This window comes from Cheilinus undulatus, linkage group 8 (genome assembly GCF_018320785.1).
Source record: "Cheilinus undulatus linkage group 8, ASM1832078v1, whole genome shotgun sequence".
Classification (NCBI taxonomy): Eukaryota; Metazoa; Chordata; class Actinopteri; order Labriformes; family Labridae; genus Cheilinus; species Cheilinus undulatus.
Genome location: NC_054872.1, coordinates 1,352,117 through 1,369,328, shown reverse-complemented (window position 1 = coordinate 1,369,328; position 17,212 = coordinate 1,352,117). Strand labels below are relative to the sequence as shown.

At 41.9% G+C, this 17,212-nt stretch overlaps 1 protein-coding gene across 1 annotated transcript in view; it reads left to right on the top strand.

Annotated features, from left to right (window-relative positions):
* Nucleotides 1-16,779, top strand: part of grik2 (glutamate receptor, ionotropic, kainate 2) — a 529,835-nt gene extending 513,056 nt beyond the window's left edge. The window contains exon 16 of the mRNA XM_041793394.1: nucleotides 16,615-16,779. Coding sequence (XP_041649328.1) covers nucleotides 16,615-16,779 — 165 coding nt within the window. The remainder of the gene's footprint in view (nucleotides 1-16,614) is intronic.
* Nucleotides 16,780-17,212: the final 433 nt, after the last annotated feature.

Sequence of the window (17,212 nt, the reverse complement as noted above, 5' to 3'; positions counted from 1 at the left end):
TGGCAAAAATGAGTGAGAAGTGAACAAAAAAACAAATTACAGCTGGCAATAACAGTCAAAAAGAAGCAAAAATGTGGCAAAAAAAAGAGTGAAAAATGATTAAAATGGGCAAAAAGCATCACAAAGGTGTGAAAAATGGGCTGAATGCAGCAAAGAATGGGCAAAAATAGAAAAAAATGCCATTTAATGGTATAAGGCAGCTTAAATAGGCAAAAAGTGGCAAAAAAAAAAAATTGTGAAAAGGGGCAATAACAGGATAAAATTGGCCAGACAGGCAAAAAGAGGTGTCAAAAATGGGCTTAAAACAGCAAAAAAAATGGATTAAAAGTGTCAAAAAAAGAAAAATGGGACTAAAAATGACAAATAATGGATTTGGAAATATACAGATAAAAAGAAAAGTTTGACAATTAAAGCCAAATGTGTAAGTGTGGGAAACAAACTGATTAATGACCTGCAGTGGATAATTTCTGAGGTCAAAGTTTCCCTGTTTTAAGGTTTTCTGGGGGAATAATATTCCAAATTTAGACACAGAAGAGCTACAAACCACCACAAAAGAGCCCCACGTTGAGTATCACTGAGTTAAAGTATCAAATCTTTGATTAAGCACAGTTACCCAGACGATTCCAAATCCTCCAGATGAGATCTAAAAATGCCAGGATTGTCCTTTAACGTGAGGCCAGCGATCACAGCACCATGCCCCGAAAACCCTGCATACTGCACTGCACCAAACAAGGACGACAGCTCAGAGGAGCCCCCAGTCAAAGCAAACCCTCAGAGCAGCTAATCATTTACTGGCCGCCGGGGGCCCAGACGCAGCGTAAACTGAGGATTACCACGCAGCCGCGCCCCATCCCATCTGCATCACTGCTCCACATCTGTTCCTCCTCCATTCAAGCTAAACGGAGCTCATTCATTCTCTCTCACAGGTGAGGGGCAATCTGCTCTCTTATTCATATTCCTCTTTATTTATATACGTTTATTCCACTTTAATATTTACCTGCTAAAGATGAACTCCATCAATCTCTCTTCCTCTACGTGCTGTTGGATTAATGCACCAATAACATGCATGGAGAATAAGATTAAACCAGCAGACAGACATCAGAGGAGGAAACGTCCTCATGATATACAGTTTTATGAACCATTATTCATTCATACGATCAGGCCTGTGTAAATAACGGCATGCACTAAATGCACCTTTTTCCTTCCTGTGTCTGCTCTCGCCGCTAGATTTACGGCCTCTCCATTCTCCTCGCTGTGGGCCGGCCTTTCCTCTGAGCTATACAGCCGCACTCAGCCGTACAGCGGAGGCTGATTGTTGAGTGTCATAAAAACTCTGTAATCCAATGACCCTAAGCAGCCGCCATCAATCCAACTCGCCACCAGCAGGCAGCCATGATGGCGCCGTGTCCCCCGAGTCTGCGCGGCGTTCCCTACAGCCCCGAGCTATGTGGCTGTTCCTAGTGCAAACATGGCCATGCCATTTAATTTTACAGGAGAGGAAATCAATATCTATGAAAAGCCTGTTTGAAAGCAGCTTAGACTAGCAGCAGGTTCTCGTAGAAAAACATGGAGAGAAAGATTTATCTGCAGACGTTGGAGCAGTTTGAAACATTCAGCAGAATTAGAGCGACACGGTGGAGGAACGGGCCCAGGAGACGGCTCAGCTCTGCCCTCCTACACTGCTGCTTGTTTTCTAAATTAGGACCTTAAAAGTGCTCTCCATAAGGTGAGTTTACTAAACAGTAAAGCCTCTTTACATTTCATGGATGAATTTCACATAATGATGAGGAAAAGCTACTTAAATGTGACAAGGCCTTCTGGGTTCATGATACGACCGGCTTGTAAAGCATCTCTAAAGCATCCAGTGGGTAGTTAGCTCTGCTTTAACAGCTTTCCTCTCTCATTATGTTCAATCCATTCATGGAAGGAATTTTCTGTTGGGTAAAAGCACCTCACAGCGGCATTTTTGTTGAAACAACTACAAAACAAGTAAGACAGAGCTGAGCAATGCATCTGTGTAAATCAGTGTTACTCAACCCTGCTCAACCAAAGAGCCTAACTGTTGAAAAATGGCAAGAGCCACAATCTCAGTGGCGAAAAGCAGCAATTAAAATAAGTCTAAGGTGGCAAAAATGGTCAAAAAGCAGCAAACACTGGGAGAAAAGTGGCCAAAATGGTCAAAAGCACTGGGAGAAAAGTGGCCAAAATGGTCAAAAACACAGGAGAAAAGTGGCCAAAATGGTCAAAAACACTGGGAGAAAAGTGGCCAAAATGGTCAAAAACACTGGGAGAAAAGTGGCCAAAATGGTCAAAAACACTGGGAGAAAAGTGGCCAAAATGGTCAAAAACACTGGGAGAAAAGTGGCCAAAATGGTCAAAAACACAGGAGAAAAGTGGCCAAAATGGTCAAAAGCACTGGGAGAAAAGTGGCCAAAATGGTCAAAAGCACTGGGAGAAAAGTGGCAAAAATGGTCAAAAACACTGGGAGAAGAGTGGCCAAAATGGTCAAAAGCACTGGGAGAAAAGTGGCCAAAATGGTCAAAAGCACTGGGAGAAAAGTGGCCAAAATGGTCAAAAACACTGGGAGAAAAGTGGCAAAAATGGTCAAAAACACTGGGAGAAGAGTGGCCAAAATGGGTGGGAAGTGACCAAATAATGGGTTAAAAGTGGCAAAATGTTGCAAAAAATGAATGTAAAGTGACCAAAATGGGCAAAAACCAGAAAAAAAGTGGCCAAAACGGTTAAAAAAGTGGCAAAAAAGGTGATAAAAGATAGGTGGCAGGGGGCAAAATAGGCATAAAATGGCAAGACTAGGGGAAAAGTGGCCAAATAGGGCAGAATGTGGCAAAAACGTGGAGAAAAATGAGTAAAAAGTAACTAAAATGGGCAAAAATCATTAAAAAAAGGCGGTAAAAATGGGCAAAAAGTAGCATTTAATTGTAAAAAGACACTTAAATGGGGGAGAAGTGGCAAAAATGGCAAAAAGCAGGATAATACTGTCAGAAAGGGGAGGAAAGTAATAAAAAGAAGTGGCAAAAATGGGCCTAAAGTGGCAAACACTGGGAGAAAAGTGGCAAAAATGTGTGGGAAGTGACCAAATCATGAGTTAAAAGTGGCAAAATGTTGCAAGAAAAGAGTGAAAAGTGAACAAAATGGGCAAAAATGGGCAAAAAGCGGCAAAAAAGGTGGTATAAGCTTGATGAAAAGGGGCAAAACAGGCATAAAATGGCAAAAACTGGGAGAAAAGTGGCCAAATAGGGCAGAAATTGGCAAAAATGGTTGAAAATGGCAAAAAACGATTTACATGTGGAAGAAATTGTCCAAAAATAGCAAAAACATGGAGAAAAACGAGTAAAAAGTGAATAAAATAGGCAAAAATCAGAAAAAAGGAGGGAAAATGGTCAAAAAGCATCAAATAGTGGCAGAATGGGAAATCAGTGGCATTTAATTGCAAAACCTTCATTTAGTCTTTAGTCCATTCAGAGGTGGACTTGCTGGTGTGTTTGGGATTGTTGTCCTGATCCATAACCCAAGAGTGCTTGAGGTTGAGGTCATGAGCTGATGGCCGGACGTTCTTCTTCAGGATTTTCTGGAAGAGAGCAGCATTCATGGTTCAAGTGGTCCAGGTCCTGGTCCAGACCATCACTCTGCCACCACCATGTCTGACCATTGGTATTAAGTTTTTTTTCATTTTATTTTATTTATTTTATTTTTTTATGAAATGCTGTGTTAGTTTGACTCCAGATAAACAGGACCAGAAAGTTCATCTTTTGCCTGGTCAGTCCACTGAATGTTTTCCCAGAAGTCTCGGGGATCATCAGGATGTTTTTAGTCAAATGTGAGACGAGCCTTTGTGTTCTTTATTCTCAGTGGTTTTGGCCTTGAAACTTTCCCATGATGCCATTGTTGCCAAGTGTCTTTCTTATAGTTGAGTCATGAACTCTGACCTTAACTGAGTCAGTGATGCCAGCAGGTCTTTAGATGTGGGTCTGGGTTCTTCTGGGGCCTCCTCCTGTTATTTTGGAAGGCCAGCCACTGCTAGGTTTTCTCCGTTTGTGGATAATGGCTCTCAGTGTGGTTGGCTGGAGTCCAAATGCAGGGTGTGGATAAACAAACTGAACCCAGCTTTACAAAAAGGTGCTTTGTCATAGTTAATTCATAATTAAGGGGGGGGGGACTTATCTCTGTCTACTGTTATTATTTGTTTGATGATCCGAAACGTGAGTGTGACAAATATGAAAAAAACAGGAGATCAGGACTGGGACAAGACTTTAACACAGCCCTGTATGTCGAAGTGGTCGAAGGCTTAGACCAGGGGTCAGACTCAGTCACAGCAGGGGCCAGATTCTGAACTTGGGTCTAACCTGAGGGCCTACCAGGGTCGACATTTAACCATAAAAGGTCAACTTTATTTTCACCAGAAATGAATGATGGGTTGAAACTGATGATAAATGATTTTGAGATTAAAAGGTGAACATGATAAGTTAAAAACTCAAAATTTGAGATAAAAAGTCAAACTTATAAGTTTAAAGGTAAAAAAATAACATTTAAAGTCAAAATACTGTTTTTAAAAGGCAAAATATCAGAAAGAATACTGAAACCATGAATTTTAAAACTTAAAAATTGAGATAAAATTTATAATCATTATTTTTTACAATCAAAATCACACAGAAGCATGAGGTAATCATCGAAATCATGAGTTCTAAATGTCAAAATATGAAATAAAATTAAAAATCATGAGTTTTTAAGTTACAAAAATAAGATAAAAGTTAAAGTCAAGAGTTGAAAAAGATCAAAATGTGAGAGAAAAGTCAAAATCATGATTTTTAAAGGTAAAAGAACAGATAAAAATGAAAATCATGAGTTTTAAAGGTAAAAAAATGAGATAAAAGTCAAAGTTAGGAGTTTAAAAAGTTCCAAACATGAGATAAAAGTTAAAATCATGACTTTAAAATGTCAAAATAGGATTTAAAATTTAAAATTATGAAACTAAAAGGTAAAAATATGAGATAAAAATTCAAAGTTATGAGACGTAAAGGATTAGATATGAAATAAAAAGTCAAACACAGAACTTTTAACTGTGAGATGCAAAATTAAAAATATAGAGAAAACACAAATTTCTTCCCCACGTTCCTGACTTTTTATTCAATTATATTCACTGTTTACTAGTTTTTATGACTCAACAAGGTTATAATAAATCATCAAGGTTAAGTTTACATTTTTATACTAGAGGAAATCTGCAGACCTCATACTGGTGGACCAGTTATAATGAAATATCATATGATCTGGTGGACCAGGGAAAATAAAAAAATCATATGATCTGGTGGACCAGTGAAAATAAAAAAAATCATATGATCTGGTGGACCAGTGAAAATAAAAAGATCATATGATCTGGTGGACCAGTGAAAATAAAAAAATCATATGATCTGGTGGACCAGTGAAAATAAAAAGATCATGTGATCTGGTGGACCAGTGAAAATAAAAAAAATCATGTGATCTGGTGGACCAGTGAAAATAAAAAGATCATGTGATCTGGTGGACCAGTGAAAATAAAAAAAATCATGTGATCTGGTGGACCAGTGAAAATAAAAAAATCATATGATCTGGTGGACCAGTGAAAATAAAAAGATCATGTGATCTGGTGGACCAGTGAAAATAAAAAGATCATGTGATCTGGTGGACCAGTGAAAATAAAAAAATCATATGATCTGGTGGGCCGTGTATAACTGCTTCACAGGCCGGGTTTGGCCCCGGGCCTTGAGTTCGGATGTTTAGATGTTAAAGTACAAAAATGTTTCTTCATGGGCATCACAAACTTGTTCTTTTAGGATCAGTGATTGTAGGAAAAGGGTTGAGCCTGAAGAAAAGGGGTTTAGTATCACTGAAATACAGAGAAATCCACCACATTTACCATGTTGAATGTAAACATGATGAGAGCACACTAACAATACTTGGAGAACTTTTAGCTGCGAGCGCTCGCTCCCTGGCGTTCCCTGGTGGCGTCTGCGTGAGCCGACTGTCCCGTTTCCAGCTGCTGGTGTCGTTTTCCCACGCCGTCTGCAGATGCCACAGCAGCTCAAGAGGAAAGGGGAGAGGATGTGAAGAAGCAGCAGTTAAATTGGGCATGCAGTAACACGGAAATCCAGTCTGAGATACAATGTGCATCAATAAGTGATGATGCTCTGCGGGCCTGTAACACCCAGCGTGCTCACTGAGATTGTGTTTACGCACACGTGGAAAAGCCTGTCAGCGCTGAGCAGAGATTTATTCTGCATGCTTCTGTGTGACTGAGGCTCACCAGGTGCATTTACACTGGGCGTTCATGTGATTCACTCCTCTATTAAACACTCAGCTCTCTCTTAATCTGAGAACTTTATAAATCCCTGATGATCTGGACTATCTCCTCTGACCATCAGCTGTCATAAACAAGGTTTGTTGTTGGCACAGATACAGAAAATCCACTTAATAGTTCCATAGTATGGCCAGTAAAGGCTCAAAGAGCAGCTACTTTCCCAGTTTTACCCCTGACAAGCAGTCATTCTACACTGATGGCTGATATTCCTAAAACAGTGCTCCCTGATTCATGCATGTCTTACAGCAGAGCTTTCAATGAACTGCACATATGATGGCTGCCATGTGTCCCCTGTTGGTTTGGTGTGTCAGCTGTCCTCAAAAATGATGCAACATGGATGCATGTTGTGGTATACATGTGTGGTAGGGGCCATGCACAGGGGGACAAGGTGTGAGAGCAAGCACAGCTGCAGGAATCACAATGACACAAGATTTGATAATGCAGACCAACAAACCATCTCTAGATCATTTTCTTCTGCTTATCCGGGGCTGGGTCGTGGTGGCGGCAGGCCAAGCAAATCAGCCCAGACACTCGTCTCCCCTTCAAGCTCTTCTTGTGGGATTCCAAGATGTTCCCAGGCCAGATGAGCTGTATAATCACTCCAGCAAATCCTGGGTCTACCCCAGGGGTCTCCTCCCAGTTGGATGTGCCCAGGAGACCTCCACAGGGAGGTGTGCAGGAGGCATCCTAATCACATGGCCAAACCCCCTAAACTGGCTCCTTTCAAGGACAAGGAGCTCTAGTTCAAGCTCCCTCCCTTTGAACCCTCGATGTCCTTCTTTCAGTCTTTACCCAGAGTTCATGACTATAGGGGAGGGCTGGAATGCAGACCTTCAATCATGTCTGGGCTGTCAGATTTTGGAGATAGAGGACTATATTAGTGTTAAACAGCACTGGCAGGATGTTTGACTCTAAATGGTCAAAATCTGTTGACATGTCTGACTCCAGAATGGTCCGACAGACTTAAAGGAGCCCAGACGTAATCACTGTTTGAGTAGAATGACGTATTTGCAGACTAAAACCATTGAGGATCTGGAACATCCTGCCTCATTTGATGTGTTGCATCAATTACAGCTTGTTTTATAGTCCCGATGTGCCAATCCCAACATTTTCAGTAGATTTGGATCCTGATATTTCTGAAGAAAAGTACAGAAGCAGGAAACAAAATATGCCAATGCTCTGTAACTTGTGCTCAGTGTGACTAAAGCTTTCTTTTGTGGGTCGGTTTCTCTTCAACGGCTCTCACAGTGGGCGATGTGGATATATTTAATCATTCAATTATGCATGAATCTTTGCATTAATTACATATTCACATAATTCATATTCAGTCAGCCTCTACACAGAGAAATTATCTGGCATGGTGTCCAGATGTTCAGCTACAGTATGATAATCACAGTATGTGGAGGAAAAAGCTGCACCGGGCGATATTTAAATGAAAATCTGTGGAAGCACAGCTGCCTGATCCAGTTCACTTACAACATGAGGCTGAAAGGAGACGATATTTAGCTAGTTTTTCCAAAGACGTTCTTCACTTTCTCCTCTGTTTACTCACAAATAGACTTTCAAACATTTGGTGCAGTTTACCCATTGGCTGTATTTACTGTAATCGAAGATGATCCAAAAGGCAATCCCAGAACAAATGCATGGAACAACATCAGACTTCTCCTTTTGTGAAACAGTGGGTGGGGGCTTTATCAAACCAAACTGGGGTTTTATTGCATGGTGGTTTTCTGGGAATAGCTCTGCTCTACAAGAGCATCAGTTCATTCAAAGACCCTCTGAAGTGAAATCCAAAATCTGCGTCTTAACACTCTAGATGTGTTGGAACATGGTTGCTGTAAACATGTGAAAACATGGAGATCTACATGTTACTGACTCAATCACAGCAGGGGCCAAATTATGAAATTGGGTCTACCCTGAGGGCCTAACTGGGTCAAAATTCACATAAACTGTCAACCTCATCTTCACCACTAAAAAATTAAAGGGGAAAAATGTAACACTGATGATACATGATTCTGAGATCAAAAGAGTCAAAAACTAAAAATCATGATTTTTCACAGAGTACTAAATAAAATTTTAAACCATGGGTTTTAAAGGTCAAAAGATGAGATAAAATATTTAAACTCAAATCCAAAAGGTCAGTATTTAGGATTAAAAGTTATAGGAGTTGAAACGGTCAAGAAATGATAAGAAATTCTAAATGAAGAGTTAAAACGGTGAAAATATGAGATAAAATTCACTGTCTTGAGTTAAAAACGTGAAAATATCAGATACAATTCAAAATCATGAGATTTTTAGGTCAAAATATCAGTAAAATTTCAAAATACTGTGTAACAACAGGTCTAAAGATGAGATAAAAATGTAAGATTTTACGTAAAAAAATGACTGGTTTATGTCTGCTGGTAGCCACTGTAGCCCTGGTTAATGTCTGCTGGTAGCCACTGTAACCCTGGTTTATGTCTGCTGGTAGCCACTGTAACCCTGGTTTATGTCTGCTGGTAGCCTCTGTAACCCTGGTTTATGTCTGCTGGGAGCCACTATAACCCTGGTTTGTGTCTGCTGGTAGCCACTGTAGCCCTGGTTTATGTCTGCCTGTAGCCACTGTAACCCTGGTTTGTGTCCGCTGGTAGCCACTGTGGCCCTAGTTTATGTCTGCTGGTAGCCCTTGTAGCCTGGTTTATGTCTGCTGGTAGCCACCGTAGCCCTGGTCTATGTCTGCTGGTAGCCACTGTAGCCCTGGTTTATGTCTGCTAGTAGCCACTATAACCCTGGTTTATGTCTGCTTGCAGCCACCGTAGCCCTGGTTTATGTCTGCTGGTAGCCACTGTAACCCTAGTTTGTGTCTGCTGGTAGCCACTGTAGCCTGGTTTATGTCTGCTGGTAGCCACTATAGCCCTGGTCTATGTCTGCTGGTAGCCACTGTAGCCCTGGTTAATGTCTGTTGGTAGCCAGTGTAGCCACGGTTTATGTCTGCTGGTAGCCCTTGTAGCCCTGGTTTATGTCTGCTGGTAGCCACCGTAGCCCTGGTTAATGTCTGTTGGTAGCCAGTGTAGCCCTGGTTTGTGTCTGCTGGTAGCCACTGTAGCCATGGTTTATGTCTGCCTGTAGCCACTGTAACCCTGGTTTGTGTCCGCTGGTAGCCACTGTGGCCCTAGTTTATGTCTGCTGGTAGCCCTTGTAGCCTGGTTTATGTCTGCTGGTAGCCACCGTAGCCCTGGTCTATGTCTGCTGGTAGCCACTGTAGCCCTGGTTTATGTCTGCTAGTAGCCACTATAACCCTGGTTTATGTCTGCTTGCAGCCACCGTAGCCCTGGTTTATGTCTGCTGGTAGCCACTGTAACCCTAGTTTGTGTCTGCTGGTAGCCACTGTAGCCTGGTTTATGTCTGCTGGTAGCCACTATAGCCCTGGTCTATGTCTGCTGGTAGCCACTGTAGCCCTGGTTAATGTCTGTTGGTAGCCAGTGTAGCCACGGTTTATGTCTGCTGGTAGCCACTGTAGCCCTGGTATATGTCTGCTGGTAGCCACCGTAGCCCTGGTTTATGTCTGCTGGTAGCCACCGTAGCCCTGGTTAATGTCTGTTGGTAGCCAGTGTAGCCACGGTTTATGTCTGCTGGTAGCCCTTGTAGCCCTGGTTTATGTCTGCTGGTAGCCACTGTAGCCCTGGTTTATGTCTGCTGGTAGCCATTGTAGCCCTGGTCTACGCTGCCGGTAGCCACCATAGCCCTGGTTTATGTCTGCTAGTAGCCACCATAGCCCTGGTTTATGTCTGCTGGTAGCCATTGTAGCCTGGTCTATGTCTGCTGGTAGCCAGTGTAGCCATGGTTTATGTCTGCTGGTAGCCACTGTAGCCCTGGTTTATGTCTGCTGGTAGCCATTGTAGCCCTGGTCTACGCTGCTGGTAGCCACTGTAGCCCTGGTTTATGTCTGCTGGTAGCCCCTGTAGCCCTGGATTGTGTCTGCTGGTAGCCATTGTAGCCTGGTTTATGTCTGCTAGTAGCCACTGTAGCCCTGGTCTATGTCTGCTGGTAGCCACCGTAGCCCTGGTTTATGTCTGCTGGTAGCCACCGTAGCCCTGGTTAATGTCTGCTGGTAGCCATTGAAGCCTGGTCTATGTCTGCTGGTAGCCAGTGTAGCCACGGTTTATGTCTGCTGGTAGCCCTTGTAGCCCTGGTTTATGTCTGCTAGTAGCCACCATAGCCCTGGTTTATGTCTGCTGTTAGCCACTGTAGCCCTGGTTAATGTCTGTTGGTAGCCAGTTTAGCCACCGTTTATGTCTGCTGGTAGCCATTGTAGCCCTAGATTATGTCTGCTGGTAGCCATTGTAGCCCGAGTTTATGTCTGCTGGTAGCCCTTGTAGCCCTGGTTTATGTCTGCTGGTAGCCACCGTAGCCCTGGTTTATGTAAGCTGGTCTGTTTTTGCTGGCTGCACTGTTCAACTGTGAGCAGCATCTTTTCCTAAGCCAGTCACACATGCTGCTGCACTCATTCAGAGCACTAGAACATTCTCACATTGACTATGCTAGGTAGTATTGTGGGATAGACTAATGGAACTAGAGACAAATGTAGCCACATAGCAAACACACCAACAGCTGATGGCACAGGATGATAAATCAGAGAATAAACACATTTATTAGGATATGCCTCTGGGAAGTGACCGTCTTTGGCACCTGTTTCCTCACAAACACATCCAACAGGACTGCTAAAACAACCTTTGATTGTTGATTCAAACATTTTCTAAATAACAAGCAACAGATGGAGATGATGAGACGATATGATTTCCAGTGTGGATTGAGCTGTTGGATCCAGTGTCCAACTATCATTCATGACCAAAAATCACTGAATGCATTACAATGACTAAATATGGGACAGAGAAACAGGAAAAAAACACATAGCCTGGTGGTGGAGAGCATGAAAATTTCTAGAAAAAACAAATAAAAGCAAAGAAAAATGTTCAAAGTTAACAAGCTTTATTTTTCTGGCATGTTCCTTTAATACAGGGGTTCTCAACCTTGGGGGTCATGGGACACTGAGAGGAGGTCCCTAGGTTCCCTAAATAAACCTAAGAATATTTTTAAATTACACCGTTGCCACTTTACACCAATTTTTAACCCATTTTCATACATTTTTATTAGTTTTAATACATTTTTGTCATTTAACACCTATTTTTCTCATTTTTAAACCCTTTCCAAAACTTTTTTTCTGCCTGCTTTTGCTGCTTCTAATCCAGTTCTTGCCACTTAAGCCTAATGTTGTCTCTGTTGACCCATGTTTGCCACTATTAACCCCTTTTTACCATTTTTTTATACAAAATTTTTCCCATTTTACCCACATTTCACTGACATGCCAATTTTTGCTAGTTCAACCAATCTGCCAGTATCTGCCTATTTTCTCTTTCTCAGTTAACAGTTTTTGCCAGTTCATATCAATTATTCAATTCCATTTTTCACCAATTTCTGGACATTGTTGCCATTTTACAGCCATTTCAGCCACTTTTGAACTCTGCTTTACCACTATTTATGCCCATTTTTTCCACTTAAACCAATTTTTGCCACTGATTTTTTTGTTGCCATTTCCATGTAATTGTTTCCACTTCTGCTACTTTTAAAATCCAATTTCACCACTTTTTCCACCTTTTCCTTGCAATTATTAACCCATTTTTAAGAAGGCTTTTTACTACAAAATGATTAAAAAATATATTTGTTTCTTTGATAAGAGTGGTTATTTTATTAGATTATTATAAAATATTCATATCACAGCTTAACTTTATAATGGACCATGATTTTGTTGACCTCCATGGTTTCCCAGTTTGGCTGGAGCACCAGGAGGCTCTCCCATTTATCCCACCTATGGGTGACCTAGTCTGCACATGACTATCTTGATTGTGCATGTCTGTGTTCAGCCACCTTCAGGTTCAGTGGGTGTCCCCGGTCTCTGGTACCTTTATTTTGGGGGTCACGGGCTGACAAGGTTGAAACCCCTGTTCTAGTCGAATAAGATTTAAAAAGCTGACAGCTTCATGCATTTTGATATCAGTCCTTGTTAAAGCTTGATCTTCCACCCTCATGTTTGCAATCACCCTCCAATCCAGAAGTCTACAATGCAGGAAAAAAGGCTGAATTTTCTCTTTAAAAAATGAAGTATTGATGTACATTAATGTGAGATCTGTTGGAGGCCAGAATGTTCTTTCAGTTCCACTTTTGTGGCCAATTCAATCTAGTTTAATTCACTCTAGGCAGACCTATAGACGTAAGAGAGCCAGCAAAGCAGTTCTACTTACAGAACCACAACAAGGTCACTGAGGATTTCAAAAATATGAGTTATAATAAAGAAGTGTCATAAACATATACCAACACATTAAATGTACACATTTATTTAGTTGTTCAAAAAGCCAAGAAAGCCAGAAAATTTGTCTTCCAGCCTGTGTTTGTAGCCTCCCGTCCTCGCCATCCTCTCTGGAAGAAATCTTTTCTCTATAGTCCGTCTCTAATTTCAAAAGTGGAGTGCACGCCGCTCCACTTTTCTCCAGGTTCAGAGTCTATTTCAGAGCTGCTTCCTGCTGCATCAGTCCACACAGAGCATATGCACACAGGAAGACATGCATGGGACCAATAAACAACCACAAAAGGCTGTTGTGGCTGTGTATGGTTCTTCCACACGCTACTGAGGCTCCTGTTTGTTAAATGAATGAATTGTTAAATTGTCAATGTCTTGTTTCTTCAAACTTTAATCATCCAATCCATCAAACACCAAACAAGAGTCAACAGCAGAATCAGCTGTTTGCCACTGGCAAAGAAGATTTGGTAAATTTATCATGGACGCAACCCACATACTCAGTTCTGCTGCTCATCCCACAAATGCATGATCCTTACAAATGTGGCACCATTTATAAGGGGAACAAACAGGCTTTCCAACAGTTTAAGATTTATTACCAAGAAGCATTGTTACAACAAAGAAATAATCTACGAAACACAAATTTTCTTCTCACTGGTTTAAGGAAGTGATTCACCAACTAGCTCCAATGATAGTAAACCATGACTGTGCCTCAGTAGGATAATCACCAGAGCTGCACATGCCAAGGAAGAACGCTTGTCCAATCACTTTTGAGACTCTTCTGAAAGCTTCTGCCTTTACTGGATTCTTTTTCTAATTAAAAGAAAGGTAACTGTCTTCAGCTGCCTGCTGTGACTGTCCAGTAGTGTTATGTACACCTACAGATATAACATACACAATAACAGGCATGTCCATACTACTATCACATCATTTATGCAACTACTGCATGGGACAATAGGCTGTCAAAAGCAGGAGTCACTCAAGATCAACCTCCCCTGAGCCTCTACTGGACCTGAGGCATCATGTCTGTGTATTTACAACAGCAGCAGCACCATCTCTAGTCTTCTCCACATGCCTGCAACACAGAGACTCTGCAGTATTTAGTTAGAACTGATGGTAACATGAGCCTGACACACCAAATCGGCACATCTCTATTGCATGGGATATATTTCACATCCATCAGGGCAACAGAATCTTTTGTCCATCACATTCATTACAGGCCAGTGAGAGCGGCACAATGACATAGAAGACTCCTACTGCCTTGGGGAGTAAAAAGCATGAGCTCAACAGACAGCTGCTGTCACATCAGCCCAGGATTGTTCGCTATCAGTGGAGCCAGTTGGTGAATCAAAGTCCTGCTGAATCCGGTCAGGAGAGAATCTTTCAGTGAGGTTCTTTGCTCTTACTAAAGAAATGTTGTCCAGTTCTGATCAAACTGCTGCTATAGCTGCAGCCACGCTACTCTCTCTGATGCTGATCAGCCCAGTCACCATCTGAGTGGAAGCAGATGCAATGTTATGGTGATATAAGAATGAATTTGACTATCTGGCACAAAATGTAAAAGCCTGTGCTTTTGGTTAGCATTTAACAACACAAAAGTGTAACCTGACATGCCACACAGACTGTTTAATATGTCCAGTGCACTCACATTTATCCTGGAAAACTCAAATACATGGCTTTTAGGAAGGGCAAGAGTCGACAAGACAAAATGAGGTAGTAAGAAAAGTTCCCGTAGTAACCTGAGCTCAACAGACAGGTGCTGTCACAGGTTACAAACACAGGTACAAAAACATCTTCCCTGCTAAGAGGAGCTTTCAGTGTGGCTCTGTGCTCTCGTTTCAATAAGGAAATATGGTCCAGCTCTGATAAAACTGCTGCTAAATTCAAGCTAACTGCTACAATGACAGCAGTCATGGCTACTGAACCCCAACCGTGGCTACTGCCTCATTCTCCTCAGAAGACCCTGATTGGTCAGGTCTGTTTGCAGACCTGGCACCGTTGTTTCAGACTGGAGCTTTGCAAGCTGGATTTCTCTGATGACAGATATGGAATCTGGAGGATCCATCTGCTTTGTAATTTAACCAAAAGTGGCACCATGGAGTCCTTCAAATGTTGTGATTAACATGCAAATCCCAACATGTGGCCATTGTTCATCACAACTGCTTCCTTAACCCCTAGAGCTCACCAGGCACACCCCTTTGTAAATTGCTCAGTAAATGTTGAACCGTAAGTCGTAGACCCTAACTTCTTGTTTCCTGTGAAAGCTCTGTGTTGTGCCTTTCTAAGTGTGTTCTTCATGCATTCGTAGCTCTTACAGAACATTTTCTAGTGAGCCTGGAACTTGGCCAACATCCCGGGGTCTCTGAGGACAGTCTTGTCATATACAACAAGAAGTGACACAGTTTAGAAAAATGTTAATAACTTTTGAACCATTACAACCATAGACACTCTTTTTTTCCTCTGAAAGCTGACCACTTTACCGTTCGTGTGCTACCCTCGATGTCTCTGTAGCCCTCGATGACACCGTTCTAGCCAGGAACTTCGGTGACTTTTCAGGGCCTTTAAAGATCAAATCCACGGCGTTAGATCTGATAATAAGTGTTTTTTGTCCATTTTAATCTATTTTCCATCATGTACTTTGGCTTTCTTCGGTGGGTAGCGCCATATTTGTTGAGGGCAATGTTTACATGCAATGTATTGTGGGAGGGGCTGTCCTCCAATAGCAAGATGGAATGGCATGAATTAATCTAACTACAAAAGAGCACATGAACTTTTTTGTATATATTTAGATATTTTGAAAACCGTTAGTCAAAGAATATTTATTTTTTCACTGTTTTGTCCCTAAGAGATGGAGAACAAGTCTGTGTAAATAAAATGCTTAGTCACTCATGTTTTCTTTGTGTTATCAGTAAAAATCTTTGAGTTTCAAATTCCAATTTATTTTTTCTTTTGTCTTTAGAGTCCTTTTTCAAAATTCAAGTGACATTACTGTAGTAGATTTATTCTTAAAGCCCAGGATGTCCTGAAAAAGGATGTATAGATCTTGGCTGTGCACCACAGGGTTGATGTTTTATAAGCTTTTAAAGACAAAAAGTCCTGGCGAGACATGATGGGGAAGCTATAGCTGTGGGCTCAAAGGGTTAAACAAGACCTCCTTCCTAATCTGGCATTTCGAAATTCATGATAAACCTGTCAGATGGAGAAAATTAATCCAGTTACAACAATAAAAAGGAAGAATTTGCTTTTGAAAGTACTCAACTAAAACAATGCAACAGGAGTTCAGTCATTTTTTGATTAATTTCAGCTTAAAAAAATTGGTGTATTGTGTCTTTAAACAGATACTGGATGAGGCCTTTCTTCCTGATTATAAAGCTGAATGTCTGGAAGAATTTAAAAGTTAAAAAGCATTTGCTGATTCAGGAAGCTGAGCTCTGTCAGACTCTTGACTGTCAGGAGAGAAACTTCTATTTATTATGGAAGCATGAACAGATGATTTAAAGCATAATCCTGCTCCTTTAGCACCCAAATAGAACTGCAGAATAGCCCAGAATACATCATCCACTGTGTGCATAAGAAGCTATGCATGAGCAGCAACAACCACAAATCCACCGAAGCTCTCTGACACAATGTTGAGTAATTCCACACTTCCACACGTTACACTCCAACACACAGCCTATGGTCCTTCACCTCCCTCCATCCTACATCCCTCTCTGCTCCCATCCACCACTCCATCCATTCCCCGCCTGCTACACTGCATATTCCACCATTTTCCCCCGTGGCAGCTTGGTGGGTGGTGAAGGAGCGGAGGGGAGCTTCAGAACAAAGGGTGCCCACGGGGAGAACAGGCTTGTTTTCTGCCCATAACATTTGGACAGGAGAAGTGGACTGAAACCCGCTCTGATGTCTGTTTTTTCCTCTCTTTCCTGCGCAGAGGTCCTTCTGCAGTGCCATGGTGGACGAGCTGCGGGTTTCTCTGAAGTGCCAGCGCCGCCTCAAACACAAGCCCCAGCCGCCCGTCATGGTGAAAACGGAGGAGGTCATCAACATGCACACCTTCAACGACCGCAGACTGCCAGGGAAAGAGACCATGGCGTAAAATGGGAATCTCAATCACTTTTTCACCCTCTCTCCTCCAGTGAGGAGTTCTGCAGAGACACCGGGGAAAGGGGCGGGGGGAAATGGTAAGGGGTCATTATATCAGAGCGTGGGGTTACTTTGGGGGGTAGAGCAGAGGTGCTTGGGAGAATATTGACAAAATGTCAGTCTTGTTTCTTTATTAATAGCTAGGGATAAGAGATTCAACAATATTTCCTGTGGAAATAACTTGAACCTGGGTGAAATTTAAGCAAGTTACCTCATTACTCTTACCACCTTGGCAACACGGAGAACAATCGGAGCCAAGATTTATAAAAACACAAGAGACGGAGAGGGATAGGGTCCGGGAAAGGGGACAAAGTTTGTCCCTTTAGCAAAAGGAAAAGAGATCGGACCTATAAAGACCAGGCTGGCTACACATGAGACGGTTTTGA